Source organism: Pyrus communis, chromosome 17, assembly GCF_963583255.1.
Source record: "Pyrus communis chromosome 17, drPyrComm1.1, whole genome shotgun sequence".
Classification (NCBI taxonomy): domain Eukaryota; kingdom Viridiplantae; phylum Streptophyta; class Magnoliopsida; order Rosales; family Rosaceae; genus Pyrus; species Pyrus communis.
Window position 1 is genome coordinate 19,709,051 of NC_084819.1, and position 14,373 is coordinate 19,723,423.

The 14,373-nt window shown below is 37.8% G+C and overlaps 1 protein-coding gene and 1 long non-coding RNA gene across 2 annotated transcripts; one reads left to right on the plus strand and one right to left on the minus strand.

Annotated features, from left to right (window-relative positions):
* Positions 1 to 714: 714 nt before the first annotated feature.
* On the minus strand, positions 715 to 2,873 carry LOC137721712 (uncharacterized). Its single transcript, XR_011066704.1, has 5 exons — positions 2,709 to 2,873; positions 2,520 to 2,628; positions 2,350 to 2,418; positions 1,596 to 1,658; positions 715 to 909 (listed from the first exon to the last, which is right to left on the minus strand). It is a non-coding gene; the product is annotated as an uncharacterized lncRNA (long non-coding RNA).
* A 3,919-nt stretch (positions 2,874 to 6,792) lies between these two features.
* On the plus strand, positions 6,793 to 9,449 carry LOC137723327 (putative polyol transporter 1). Its single transcript, XM_068462491.1, has 3 exons — positions 6,793 to 6,949; positions 7,146 to 7,492; positions 8,364 to 9,449. Exons 1-3 carry the CDS (start codon positions 6,793 to 6,795, stop codon positions 9,447 to 9,449), a joined length of 1,590 nt encoding a protein of 529 aa, XP_068318592.1.
* The last annotated feature ends 4,924 nt before the right edge of the window (positions 9,450 to 14,373 follow it).

A 14,373-nucleotide genomic window follows, 5' to 3' on the forward strand; every position in this document is an offset into this window, starting at 1 on the left:
CCTTGTAGCTACGTACAGAGCTTATAGTTCAACAAATCAATGCACACATGATACTCCAGAAAAAGCAATATGACATTATACTAATAACCGAACTGATAAAAAGGAAAGAGTAATGCTTATCTATGAAGCATGGATACAGATACGGATACAGTGATACGATATGACACGACACGACAACACGAAAATCTCTAAAAATTGAGATACGATATGCTATGGATACAACAAATAAAAATATACATTTTAAAACATAATTCATCATTCAAATTCAAGTACATTTGAGTTGTTGAAGAAGAAAAGTTGGAAATCTAATCCTGCTTATATATAGTAGAAGAAGTGTGAGATTGTATTCATGGTTTTAATTAAAATGAAGCTCTCTTTGTATTCATCAACTTTCAATTATAGATGTCTCCTATTAATTTTCTCATCTTCATATCTTTTTTTAAAAGTGTAAATGAATTCTAAAAGCCAAATACGTGTATCTTAAATATAGGATACACATATCCATCAAGTCAGAGACATGTCCATAGACCATGATACATATCGGATGAGTATCCGAGAGTATCAGGCAAATATCGTATCCAATCAAGTATCAAATATGGATTGACACGCCCCGACCCCGATATTCCCCGAATACCAAGGTAGGCACGTGCTGGCCGACACCCGAGGGTGACGAAAGCCATTTATTAAGTGCAAATGCTGAAAACAAGGGATAAATAAGGTTTATAAATATAAAAGAATAATTAATATGTAAATAAGGACCGTGTTCAGAGCACACCTCTAATCTAGAACACTAAAAGAAAATAATATAAAATTGAATGAAACAAAGGAGTGGGTCCTACACCGAGAGGACTCGAAGATGCCGATGCGGAAGTGCCTGGACGTCGGGATTGTATGCCTCGATTCTAAGTCCTGAAGGGGGCGCAAAACAAACATGAGTGGACCAGGTTGATATATATATAATAAAACAGTTATCAACATACTAACCCCCAGGTTTTATGAAAACACAAGTATAATGAGAAACATAGGTTTTCCGAAATCTAGCATGTCGTGCAATGTCTCAAATCATCATTCTCATAAACAATAATAATCACTAGTGAATGTCCGATATAACACTTCAGGCCCCATGCCGGCTCCCCGTCTCTGAGCACACAGTCAGAGGAAAATGCACTTCAGGCCCTTTGCCGGCTCCCCGTCTCTGAGCAGACAGTCAGAGGAAAACACATTTCAGGCCCTATGCCAACACCAAACCGTCGCCCGGGACGGACCGGATCTATCCCTACGTCCCGTAGCGGAAATGACCACTAGGTAAGTACAAAACCAGTGAACATACATATATTGAAAATCAACTTCATAGTATAAAGTCATCCATCATCTATACTATAAAGAGGTGTTCTAAACATGTTCTAAATATCATATCGTCATCCATCAGATATGCTATAAGAACATGGGTTATAGGAAAAATAGTAATAATTCAAACTAGCCTTAGTAAGCATGTTATCTCGTAAAACGTTCATAAAACATAATCGTAAAGTCATGCTTTTCTGTGTATGCAATTCTACCATTAAAACATGCATTTTTAGAAGGGGTCCACTCACAGTACTTCGCCGTCGAAAAGACACGCCATCTAGCGAAGAAGGAAACGCCACAGATAATTGCCCCTAAGCACATAAATGGTACATTTAGTCAAACTCTACTCAACCAAAAGAATTTGGGAAAACGGACATCGGAAACGGGTTCAGGACGTCGAAATTAGCCTAGGAGGGGTTCCGCACGGAAACCCAAAAAGTCAACGGTCAAAGTCAACATTGACCGCTGACCGGTCAAAGTCAAAGTCAACGCTGACCGTTGACCGGGTCAACGGTCAGACCGGGTCCGGGTCCGGGTCAACGGGTCAAACAAGTCTGGGCTTGGATCCAGGTTGGGTTAAAGGGTTTGGACTTGGGTTGGATCCGGGTTTGGGCCTAAAGGGTTTGGGTTAGGATAATTGGGTTTAGGTTTTAGGTGGGCTGAGTTTGGGCTTTAACCTCACGGCCCAATGGCCCAATTAAAAAGGGTTTTGGGCTTGGTTCACACGGCCCTAAGGCCTTTGGGGTTTTAAAGTAAACAAAAATAAAAATAAAAACAGAAAAGGTTAGGGTTTTGGGCCAAATACCAAAACAGGCCTAAGGCCCGTGGGGGAAGGAAACGGCCTGAAGGCCTGGGTGGTTTCTTGGGCTGGGTTTCCCGCCGGAGAAGAAGGCCGGAATTCGGCCGGAAAATTCCCAAGCTCCGTTGGAGCTCTAAACTCAACCAAAACATGTCATTCAATATACCAAATTGAAGCCCCGAAGATAAGGAATCGAAATATACCCTTGGTTCCTGTCATTGTGGCCGGAGTTGGCCGGAAAACAGCCTGGAAGCCACCGGTGTCCGCCGGAACTGGGTAAGATTCAAATGAGCATAACTTCTTCAATACTCAATGAAATTGAGTGAAACAAAAAGGAAAGTTGTAGTTCTCAGCGAGACGAAGAGATTGATACCTCGCACGCCGGCCAACTCGCCGTGGTTTGGCCGGAAATTGCCTCGAAAGGGGCGGTGCTCGCCGGAAAATTGGGTGTGCACTCACCCGTGCCAAAAACACTCCAAAACCTTGGAATTCAAGAACCCAAACTCAATAACCACATCTAGGCAAAGTCTAACATAAGAAAAGAAAAAGAAAAAGGGCTTACCCAATCGGAAAACAACCAAAACTCGCCGGAGGTGTTCGTGTCCTCCCGGCGCCGCGAGCAGGGGAAAGAGAGAGAGAGAGAGAGATGCAGTTGAATGGCGATGATGGTGATGATTTCCTCGAGTAGGTGTAGTTGTGGGTGTGTGTGTGTGTGTGTGTTGTCACGGGGAAGAAGAAGAGAAGAATGGAGGAGTTTTCAAAAAGAAAGGAAAAAGGTGCAGACAAAGAAAGAAAAGAAGGAAAGAAGAAAAAAAGAAAAAGAAGAAAGAAGAGAGGAGGGACACGGCAGGGGGGACAAAACAGGGGGTGGGCCCCTTGGGCTCACCAATTAAGGTTTAAAAAACAATTTTAAAAAGGAAGGTATCCCCCAAACTTAGTGAAAATACAAAAATACCCATTTTCTTCAGTAAATCCCGGGACGGGTTGTTACATGGATACACGACCAAACATAAGTATTTGTGCATCATAGGTGCTTATTTTCTATTTTTTTAGTACAACGATATAGTTTACATTGAGGGAGGAGTTCGGCTAAGCCACACAATGGACAATCTAATTTGATATTGAATTAGTCATCCACGAGGTTCGAATCTAATACCTCTCATGTTCAAGTAAAGAGAAATACCACCAGACCGTAATATTGAGTGACGGTGCTTATTTTCTATTGGTTTGCAACCAAAGTACCAAAGCGATCAAAAGGAAATAACTAGCTAGAAAGTAACCAAATTTATAAGAGGCATATACTGTGATACTGAGTTGTGTTGTGTGTAAAGGGATAAGTAGTCATAGCTAACAGCTTGTACAGCTGTCATTTATAGATGTAACAGTTTTGTAACTAATCTCTGTATTAGAGACCTAATTATGTGTAATTAGGTACTAAGCTTTGTTAGAGAACTGTATATATATTGAGTTGTAATTCTTACACATTAAGTAATGAAATACAAAGAGTCAGTTTCTTATATGGTATCAGAGCTGTTGAATAAAAGTTTGACACTGAGAGGCATCGGGACCAGTAACAAGTATGTCATCGACATACACCAAGACCATCACCAGAGAAGGAGCAGAGCGCACAAACAAAGAGCAATCAGACTGAGAATTAACAAAACCAAGAGAAAGCAAGGTGCGACCAAGTTTGTCATACCAGGCCCGAGGGGCTTGTCTTAAGCCATAAAGAGATCTATTTAGCTTGCAGACAAAGGAAGGCTTAGAGGCATCAACAAAACCAGGAGGTTGTTGCATAAACACCTCCTCTTTCAGAGAACCATGAAGAAACGCATTACTAATATCCAACTGATGAAGAAACCAATCATTTTGGACAGCAAGGGTTAATAAAATGCGAATGGTGACTGGTTTGGCAACAGGACTGAAGGTTTCTGTAAAATCAAGACCGGCTTGCTGGTGAAATCCCTTGGCTACAAGGCGAGCCTTGTACCGATCAATCGTGCCATCGGGTTTCCTTTTAATCCGGAACACCCATTTGCAGCCCACAAGGTCTCTCTCCGGCTTCTATCCCCTTCAAGGTCTCTCTCCGGCTTCTTCTTCACATACTGCTCTTCTTACCACTAAAGTTTCGTTGAAGACATGGCATCACAGACTTGGTCATCCTTCCTCTGCTATGTTTCGGAAAGTTTTAAATAAGCAGTGTCTTCCCTCCATTGGTGACAAGTCTGTATCTTTTTTTTGCACAGATTGTGCAATAGGCAAAAACCATAAGCTGTCTTTTTCTCCTAGCACTAGTTCTACTTCAACTAGTTTAGAGTTACTCCATTGTGATGTTTGGGGTCCGTCTCCAGTCCTTTCTGTTACTGGTTACAGATTCTACTTGTTGATTGTGGATGATTTTACTAAATACACATGGCTGTTTCCTATGAAAGCTAAATCTGAGGTCTTTTCTCTCTTTGTCATCTTCAAGGCCTATGTTGAGAACTTGATTGGTAATAAAATCAAAATCTTGAGATCTGATTCAGGGGGTGAATTCACCAGTTCTGTGTTCAATTCATTTCTCTCCAGCAATGGCATCTCTCATCAATATAACTGTCCTCGTGACACTCATTTTCAGGCTGTTAAACGCATTCTTCGGTTTCTCAAAGGCACTATTGATCAAGGCATCTGGTTCAAAAAGGGATCTCTGCAGCTCACCGCTTTCTCTGATGCGGATTGGGCTGGCTGTGTTTTTGATCGTCGCTCTACTTCTGGCTATTGTATCTACTTCGGTTCCAATCTTATCAGTTGGAGTGCTAAAAAGCAGCCCACTGTTGCCCGTTCTTCCACTGAGGCCGAATATCGCTCTCTTGCCCTTACTGCTGCAGAACTTACATGGATCTGCAAGATTTTCAATGACATTACTTTCCCTCTTTCTCATCCCCCTATACTGTGGTGTGACAATGTTTCTGCAATTTCTTTGGCTTCCAATCCTGTCTTTCATGCGCGCACTAAGCATGTGGAGATCGATTACCATTACATTCGGGAACTTGTTCTTGCAGGTTTGGTCAAGGTGCTCTATGTCCCCACTGAACACCAGGTTGCAGATATTCATACTAAGTCCTTACCCAAGGCACGATTTCATTTCCTTCAATCCAAGCTTTCTCTGGGTTCTCCTCCGATTAGCTTGAGGGGGTGTAAAGGGATAAGTAGTCATAGCTAACAGCTTGTACAGCTGTCATTTATAGATGTAACAGTTTTGTAACTAATCTCTGTATTAGAGACCTAATTATGTGTAATTAGGTACTAAGCTTTGTTAGAGAACTGTATATATATTGAGTTGTAATTCTTACACATTAAGTAATGAAATACAAAGAGTCAGTTTCTTATAGTGTGCACCAGATCAACGAATCTCACTGAGGAGTTAATTTAGTTCTAATTTTTATTGACAACCAATTATATATTATACGGTTAACAGTAATTTTTATTATCGATCAACCAATTTTTGTTGCTTTGCCTTTTTTTCACCTTCTTTTTTTGGGTTAATTTTGCAGCTAGTAGTAAAAGTAAAGTGTGGATAAAAACAATTTTCGGGAATTGCAGATAGTATTTATTTAGCAAAATGTATATATATGAAGAACTTTTGAAATTGTACGTACAATTTTCTTTATATTATAAATAAAACAAATTTATTAATTATTTTTACAATTTAATTATAAAAAAAATTGTAATTAACTTTTTTATAAATTATTGTTACAATTTAATTTAAAAAAAAAATTTAATTGTTGTTTTAATTTAAAAAATGTTTTCACAACCCAAAAGAAAAAAAATATGTATATTAAACTTTACGCAACAAAACCTTTTGTTGTGTAACAGTAAATGCCAGAACCATATTCGTCGAGTAACAGTAATATGCATACGACAAATTTGTAACAATTAAATAATATTAAAATTACTCCAATTTGTTGCATGAATGTTTACTAAACAAAACGTTTCGTCGCGCAATGCTTTACTAACGCAGCATTTTCGTCCCCATTAGGACAATATGACAACATACTATTGCCTCGTTGTATTTCACACGACAAATTAAGCTCTTTGTTTTGTTAAATTTAACTCGACGAATCATTTTTTTCAACGCACAATCATTTGTTGCGCGACAAATTTCATTATTTTGTCTCACAATTTTTTTTTCATCACCTTTGTGCAACGAACTAGTTATTTCCTAAGGGCAAGGTTTTGTAGGGCAACCCCAATTTTCTGGTGGCGGGTGAGCTTGTAACATATATGGAACAATATCACATAGTTTTTGCGCATATATAGTTGCATGCCTGAAATGACACTAAATATGGAACCATATTTCAGTTTTTTTATTTTGTTGCTTTGGTATATAAGAACTAATTAACTAAATTGTGTTCTAGAATTAAGATAATTCAAATTTGTTCGTTGATGGATGACAGTATTGGATGACGATGTTTGTTTCCATGAACAACAACATTTCAGACAAATGGATATAATTTGTATAAATGGTACTTGATTAATAGCTCATTCCTCATATCTAATTCTCTCTCTCTCTCTCTCTCTCTCTCTCTCTCTCTCTCTCTCTCTCTCTCTCTCTCTCTCTCTCTCTCTCTCTCTATCTATCAATTCATTTATCTAGCTCTATAGATATGGAGATGGCTGCCCAGAGAGCAGAAAATAACGTCGTCTCCGGCCAACCCCAGAATAGTATTGCAGACTTTGATCCCCCAAAGAAACCCAAGACAAAGAAGTTTGCTGTTGCCTGTGCCGTTTTGGCTTCAATGACGTCTATCTTACTGGGTTATGGTAATTGTTCCTTAAAACTCATGGACATTGTTAGTGGTTGTGGTTCTCTAATGATACACTCATTCTCCAATCTTGTTCTTATTTGATTAAAAATATTATCTTACTATTGCAATATGCCATTCTCCGTTCCTACTCTTTTTGTTTTGGAAGAAACTTATCCACCTGCGACGCATGCTTATTTCAAATTTATTTACAGATATTGGTGTAATGAGTGGCGCGTCTCTCTTCATCAAAGAAAACCTCAATATTAGCGACGTTCAAGTTGAAGTTCTTAACGGTACGTTGAATATATACTCTCTCATTGGCTCCGCCTTGGCCGGTAAAACCTCTGACTGGATTGGACGCCGGTACACCATAGTACTTGCCGGAACAATCTTCTTTATTGGAGCTCTCCTCATGGGTTTTGCACCGAACTACGCCTTCCTCATGTTTGGTAGATTCATTGCCGGAGTTGGAGTTGGCTATGCTCTTATGATAGCTCCTGTCTACACCGCCGAGATCTCTCCAGCCTCGTTTCGTGGCTTCCTCACATCTTTCCCTGAGGTTTTTTTCATTACCACATTATATTATCATATAATATACTAAATATTTTTGTTATTAGCCAGGGTGATATGTTTACGTAAATATAAGCCTCTAAGTATTTGAAAAAAGTTATGCTTGTGAGACCATATAGTTATTTCACATTTCTATATCATCTCATGTAACACGTGGTGCATACAATGAACATTCAATAAGATAAATTCATTAATTGATGTGGCATTCAAACCATCACTTGCCACGTCCGATGGTATAAAAATATGGTAAAAAAATGTGATATTCTAACAATTTCCTCGTAAAAAGTAGGGGATTGCTATTCACACACCCCTTTTTACCTCCCACACACTCTTGTTAATTTTTGTCCACTGGTCTTCTTCAATTCATTCGATCCGATGGCCAAAAATTGAAAGAATGTGTGAGATGGTAAAAAAGAGCGTGTGAATACCACCACCCAAAAAATAATGCTAGGGACACCAGATATTTATAGCACATTAGTGTATCATCTCATATGGCAAGTGATGTATGCAACCAACATTCAATGAGATAAATTCATTAATTAATGTGACATGTACACATCACTTGCCACATTAGATAGTGCATAAATGCCATATAAAAATGTGCTCACCCTAGAATTTTCCTAAAATATCTACTGGGTGGCGCTATCCACACCATGTTTTACTTTCCATACACCTTCTGAATTTCCGACCACAAGATCAAATGAACTAAAGAATATTAAAAGACGGAAATTAACAAGAGGTGTGTGAAAAATACTAATGGATGTGTAGATAGAACCACCCTATTTATTGTTTCGTAAACCTCTCAAATGCATGCACGTGGAGCTTATATTAATAGAATTGATCATTTTGAAAATATGTAGGTGTTTGTTAACGTTGGTATATTACTGGGGTACGTATCCAACTTTGCCTTAGCCAAGCTCCCAATCCACTTGAACTGGAGGATCATGCTCGGCATCGGCGCAATTCCCTCAGTTTTTCTAGCCCTCGGTGTTTTAGCCATGCCCGAGTCACCACGCTGGCTCGTCATGCAAGGGAGACTCGGAGACGCCAAGCGAGTACTAAATAGAACATCATCTTCTGAAGAGGAATCGCAGCTCAGACTAGACGAGATTAAAGAAGCTGCAGGAATCCCCAAAGACTCAAAGGATGAGGTCGTTCAGGTTTCTAAACGCAGCCAAGGTGAAGGTATATGGAAGGAATTGCTCATTCGTCCCACGCCGGCCGTTCGCCACATTTTAATAGCAGCCCTTGGTATCCACTTCTTTCAACAAGTGTCGGGTACAGACTCTGTGGTTTTGTACAGCCCCAGGATCTTCGAGAAAGCAGGAATCACTTCTTACAATGACAAGCTACTTGCAACCGTGGCTGTTGGATTTGTCAAGACCATTGCAATCTTGGTGGCAACATTTCAAGTTGATCGGTTTGGACGTCGTGTTTTGCTTTTGAGCAGCGTGGGTGGAATGGTAGTTTCTTTTACACTACTCGGTGTGGGTCTTACGGTCGTTGATCAATCCCACAGCAAGGTCCCATGGGCCGTCGGGTTGTGCATCGCCATGGTACTATTCATAGTCGCTTTTTTCTCCATCGGGTTGGGACCCATCACGTGGGTTTACAGCTCTGAGATCTTTCCGCTGCAGTTACGCGCACAAGGGTGTAGTATGGGGGTGGCCGTAAACAGGTTGACGAGCGGGGTTATCTCCATGACTTTTATTTCATTGTATAAGACCATCACGATTGGTGGGGCCTTCTTTCTTTACGCGGGAATTGCTGCGCTTAGTTGGGTCTTCTTTTATACGTTGTATCCAGAAACGCAGGGTCGATCCCTTGAAGATATGGAGGTCTTGTTTGGTAAATACCACAATTGGAGAGAAGCCAATGCCTTGCTTAACAAGACTAAGCAAGCTGATCATGGTTTTGGTGACGACAACAAGGCTCAAATCCATTAGGAATAGAAGGGCAATGCTTAATCAATGTTTAATGCACTTTATGACGATGATCAATTCCTTTATCTCATATGTTTCAGTTATATGCAACTGTACTTACATCTATAAGAATAATTTTCGTTAAAACCCAAAAACTTGTTTGGTACGTAGTGAAGTTGAAAAGTTTGAAAAGTTTTGGTTTTCATCTTTAGTGAAACATAGATCTCGAGCAATCGCTCCAGCCATTATATTAAATTCTGAACTTTTAAGAAGAATAATGCCAAGGAACCAAATTTTCAAACCAAATTTTGTAAGCCAAATGATACGATTGTTTATGGTTGGATTATTACTTAAGTGTTGATTAACATGCTTAACTCTTATTGATGATACATCATTTGGTTTGCAAAATTTGGTTTAAAAGTTTGCTACCTAGCATTATCCTTCTAAAAAAATCACTAGACACAGCACATGAAAACCCCAGTCTACCTAGACATCCATTGACTTACCTGTAAACCCTCACCCTCTCTTATCGACTCTCCCTTTATTGTTCACTCTGATCCTAGCGTCCTTTCTAACATTTTCTAGTGGACACAAAATATGTTAGAGAACAATTCAGAAATAAACAAAAATAACATAAATAAACAAAACTTGAAATTCTAATATTTATTAACCAAAAATACTTGTCGTGCAGAATAAAATTACACTATAAATACATAAATTAATATAAGAATAACATTGGTACTAACTTGATTACAGAAGGTAGAAGCTAGCAAAAGCTATGTCCTTCGAACAGTACTTCTGTCTCACTCTTGTGCTTGTGACTCTACAACGTCTGCTCGACCAGAATTCAACTACCTAATTCTACAACCTGCACTGGATTCTAGAATTCTAGCGAATTTGCTTTGTGTGCTTACTCTCTGGAATTTTCGTAAGGAAGAAAAAGAGGAAGAAAGGATGATCTCACTTGGATACTGTGATTACAAATATATAGGTTGTTTCACAACCTCTCAAATACCTGTTCAGCGTATTTGAAAGTAACAACTCTTTCTAAGAGCTGTGTCTTTTAATCAAAACATTTTTAATTAATAAATTAATTAAAAACTTAATCCGAAAATTAAAATTAATGAATTAGATTAATTTTAAATTCCAATGCCTCAAGTGCCCCCAAGGCTCTTGTCTTGATTAATTAATATTAATTGCATTTAGCCTATATTATACAAGCCTAATCCACACAACCATAAGGCCCAAGCCTTCAATCTATTTCCAAATGATCAATGTTCTAATTACTACACTAAAGCACTAAATCTATATAAAGGGCAATGAACCTTTAGTATTTCTCGATGTGGGACACCAAAAGTCTCAAAACCCTTAAAAAATCTTCATCATCAAGATCAATCGAGCACACAAGTTCAGTGCTCACTTTCACCTTTTGGGAAGGTTCAGAGTCTCATACATCTTATTTTCTTTGTTAAGTAACAAGACGTTCTATCGATATGTTTGGTAGATGTGTTTAATATATAATTGTTTGTTCTTGTTAGAACATTTAGTTAATTTAGAATCTTCTCGGTAATTGCAAGAAGGTAAATTTTTATAGTAATTATTTTAGGAATTCGTCTCGTATAGGTTTTGTCAAACCCTATATATACATATATTATACAGATTGTATCAGACATATCAGGGAATCATATTTCTATATGGTATCATAGCAGGTTGCTCTATGTATGAAGCTCGACGGCCACGCGTGCTCTACGTCACCTTATTTGTGTTAGAGTAAGGCCAGAAAGACTAAATTTATGGACACAATTTTGAAAACTAAAGGACATAAAAGTTGATGATTGGTTTACTTACTCGCTGATAAACGTGCTTATTCTTATTGGTGACACATCATTTAGTTTATAAATTTAGTCTCCAAATTTGGTCTCCCTAACATTACCCTGTGTGTTGTCCACGTGTTAGGCATGAAAATTCAGTGACACACTCTGATCCAATAACACAAGTTACGAGGCCGTAATATGCTGGCCGCCACTAAATTGATCACATGAACCCATCATGAGATAACATCACAAGCCGAATTAGTGATGAAAGCCGTCGTAAGATAATTATGATGTGAATGAATTTGAACCAAACTGTTCTTTATTAATAATTAAAACAGTCTACTAAGAAAACCTCATCAACCTCCCCACTTGGGGACACATGTTCGAGGATGTAATCTCATCCTTATCGCATTACACCAAAGCTGATAGTAGCCTCACACAACAGTTAACACAAAATAATGTAGTGTCATATATAATCAAGAGTACAATCATGCAATTATTATACTCATTGCCAAGCCTACTCTTCACTTCCTGGATTATCCTTGTTCTCACTATGTCCTGAGAGGTCGATAAAATAAAGTGTGAGTGGATCAAGTTTATCTAGTTAAAATTATTTGAATATAATAACCCTCGTTTTGAAATCTTATATACAGTAAAAAACTATAAGTAATCAAGTTTATATCACATCGCTTGTCATATCAAAGAATATAAATTCCATTCACACTATCAAAGTAATTCAAGTGTATAGCAAGCAGGTGAAGTGGCATTTACCTAATCAATGACTAGTGTCTATTAACGAATCTAGACTTTACTGGAAATATCAATAACTGCATTAAACCTACGGTCGTAGCTAGCTATACAATATGTATGATGACCATTTGGTGAAAATGAATCACCAATAGTCTTAAGATATCATTCAAGTTTAACTAGATTTAAGTCCCCTCAAAGACTACTCAAGAACATAATATAATATAATATAATATAATATAATATATAATATTATAATATACATCAAATGGTAAGTAGAGCGTTCTTCCTCGTTAGGCTCCTTGCATGATTCCTTTTTAATAGCTACTAAATTAATTAATCATACATTCGAAGAAAAAATTAATCAACAAATAAAAATAAACTAATCTTCAATCAATTGGGAGAGGAAGAGATGGAGGAGAGTGTAGGGTGTTTGTGTATAAGAGAGAGAGAGAGAGAGAAAGATGCAAGGAGAAACAGCAGCCGCCGAGGGGAACAGCGAAAGGAGAATGGGAATAAAGAAGAACGCACAGACCTAATTGGTGAAGTAGTGTTTGCCCGACGGAAATCCTCGACATGCACCTTCACTCAGTGGTTGAGCAAATGTGTTTCTGCTCGTTTTTTAACACATCGGTGTGGTCCTTTGTTAAAACTAACTGATACCGTTAGTCAATGAAACTGTCCGTCGGGCAAACTAAACTTAGCCAACGAATCAGTGTTTTGTCCTGCAAGCCTTAATGACTTGCGTGCCAAATTTTTTGTTGGCTCCAAAATCTTGCCCTACGACAGTCAAATGTGGAAAAATTTATGCTACGAAGGATTTTTCCGCGAAAGGTACCTTTTCACAACTACTAAAAACCTTCATCGTGCAAAGGCTTTCAAGTAAATGCGGGTAAGGAGTTTTTTGGCACCAAATAGTCACATGACGAGGAATTTCCCATGTAAACATTATGCGAGAGATTTTATCAGGTAAAGGGCTTTGAAATGGTCAGTGCACATTGAACTTGTTGTATTTAAAATATCTTAAGGTCTTGTTTTAATTTTCGTGAGATGGCCGATTCCGCTGCTCTTACAACTAAGCAATGTAAGGGAGAAGTATTTGGGAAAGGTAATAATTAAGTTTTTGTGGATGTAATATTTATATTTTTGGAAAAACAATTTTGGGTGAATCACTTACTGTGATTTAGAAATTTATTTTTTGTTTCCGCAGATATTGCAAATAAAAAAAACCTAGAGATCGGTGCAGGCTCTAAAGGAGGAAAATGCGCAACGTATGCGAATCATTTATGATGATATGAGGGGATTGAATACGACGAGGAATGCTGAGCTAGTGCGGATCAACTGTTTTACGAAGCGGGCGTCTTGGAAAAATTTACCTAAGGACTTGAAGAGGTCTATGTTGGATGAATTATCAGTAAGTGTAAATTAGTAAAATCATTATTATTTTGTTAAATAGTATATTATAACGATTAATTTGTAATTATTTTTTGTGTCACAATGTAACTATATTATTTATGTTACGGCCAACGCTTGATGAAGTTGATCGATGAGATGTTCAGGACGCATTACTGGCAGTGGTGGCCTAACGTCTAGCGACACGTAGAATTACAGGGAAATCCTGACCGACTAGTGGAGTAGAAGTGTTAATTAAGTGTTGTGGACGAATAACATATGTTTATATTTGTGTATTTGAGGACAATGTTTTTAATTATTTCTTTAATATGTATTTGAATTAAAATTTCAGTTTAATTGATTAGTTGGTTAATTTGATTTATTTGGTTAACTTAATTTGATTTAAGTTTTTTTTTATTTTACTTAATCAATTAGACAATAAACTCCTTGTTTACATAAGTTTCAAATTTTCAAATAAATATTTAAATTTTATGTCTTCTGTCGCTTCAGCATTTAGGCGGCGAACCTGTCATCGCACAAAAATATTCGTCGCACAAAGTGGCCAAAAAATTCAGGTAGATTTTGCGCCAATTTTTGATGGTATATGTTTTGCGCAATGGAGGTTTCGTCGCACAAAGAATTTGTGTTTATAATCAGATTACTCAGCTGTAGAGGTAAAAACTGCAAATTTTGCAGCAACTGCCTCTGCCACCAGAAAAATTCAATCTTCCTCCTTCCATTACTATCAAATCCATCCTCTAATACTCCCATCATCTCAATCTTCATCATCTCTCCCTAAATCGATCTATCCTACTATATTCGGTATGCGTTTTTGTTTTGTATTTGAAAATTTCATTGTGAATTTGTACTAATGCCATTAAATTTGTTTTCTATATAGCTTTTGTATACGATTATCGATAGGTGAAGAACGAAATTGGAGGTATGTTCTTTGGTTTTCAAAAATTTAAATTATTTAATTTATTTTTAAATTATGG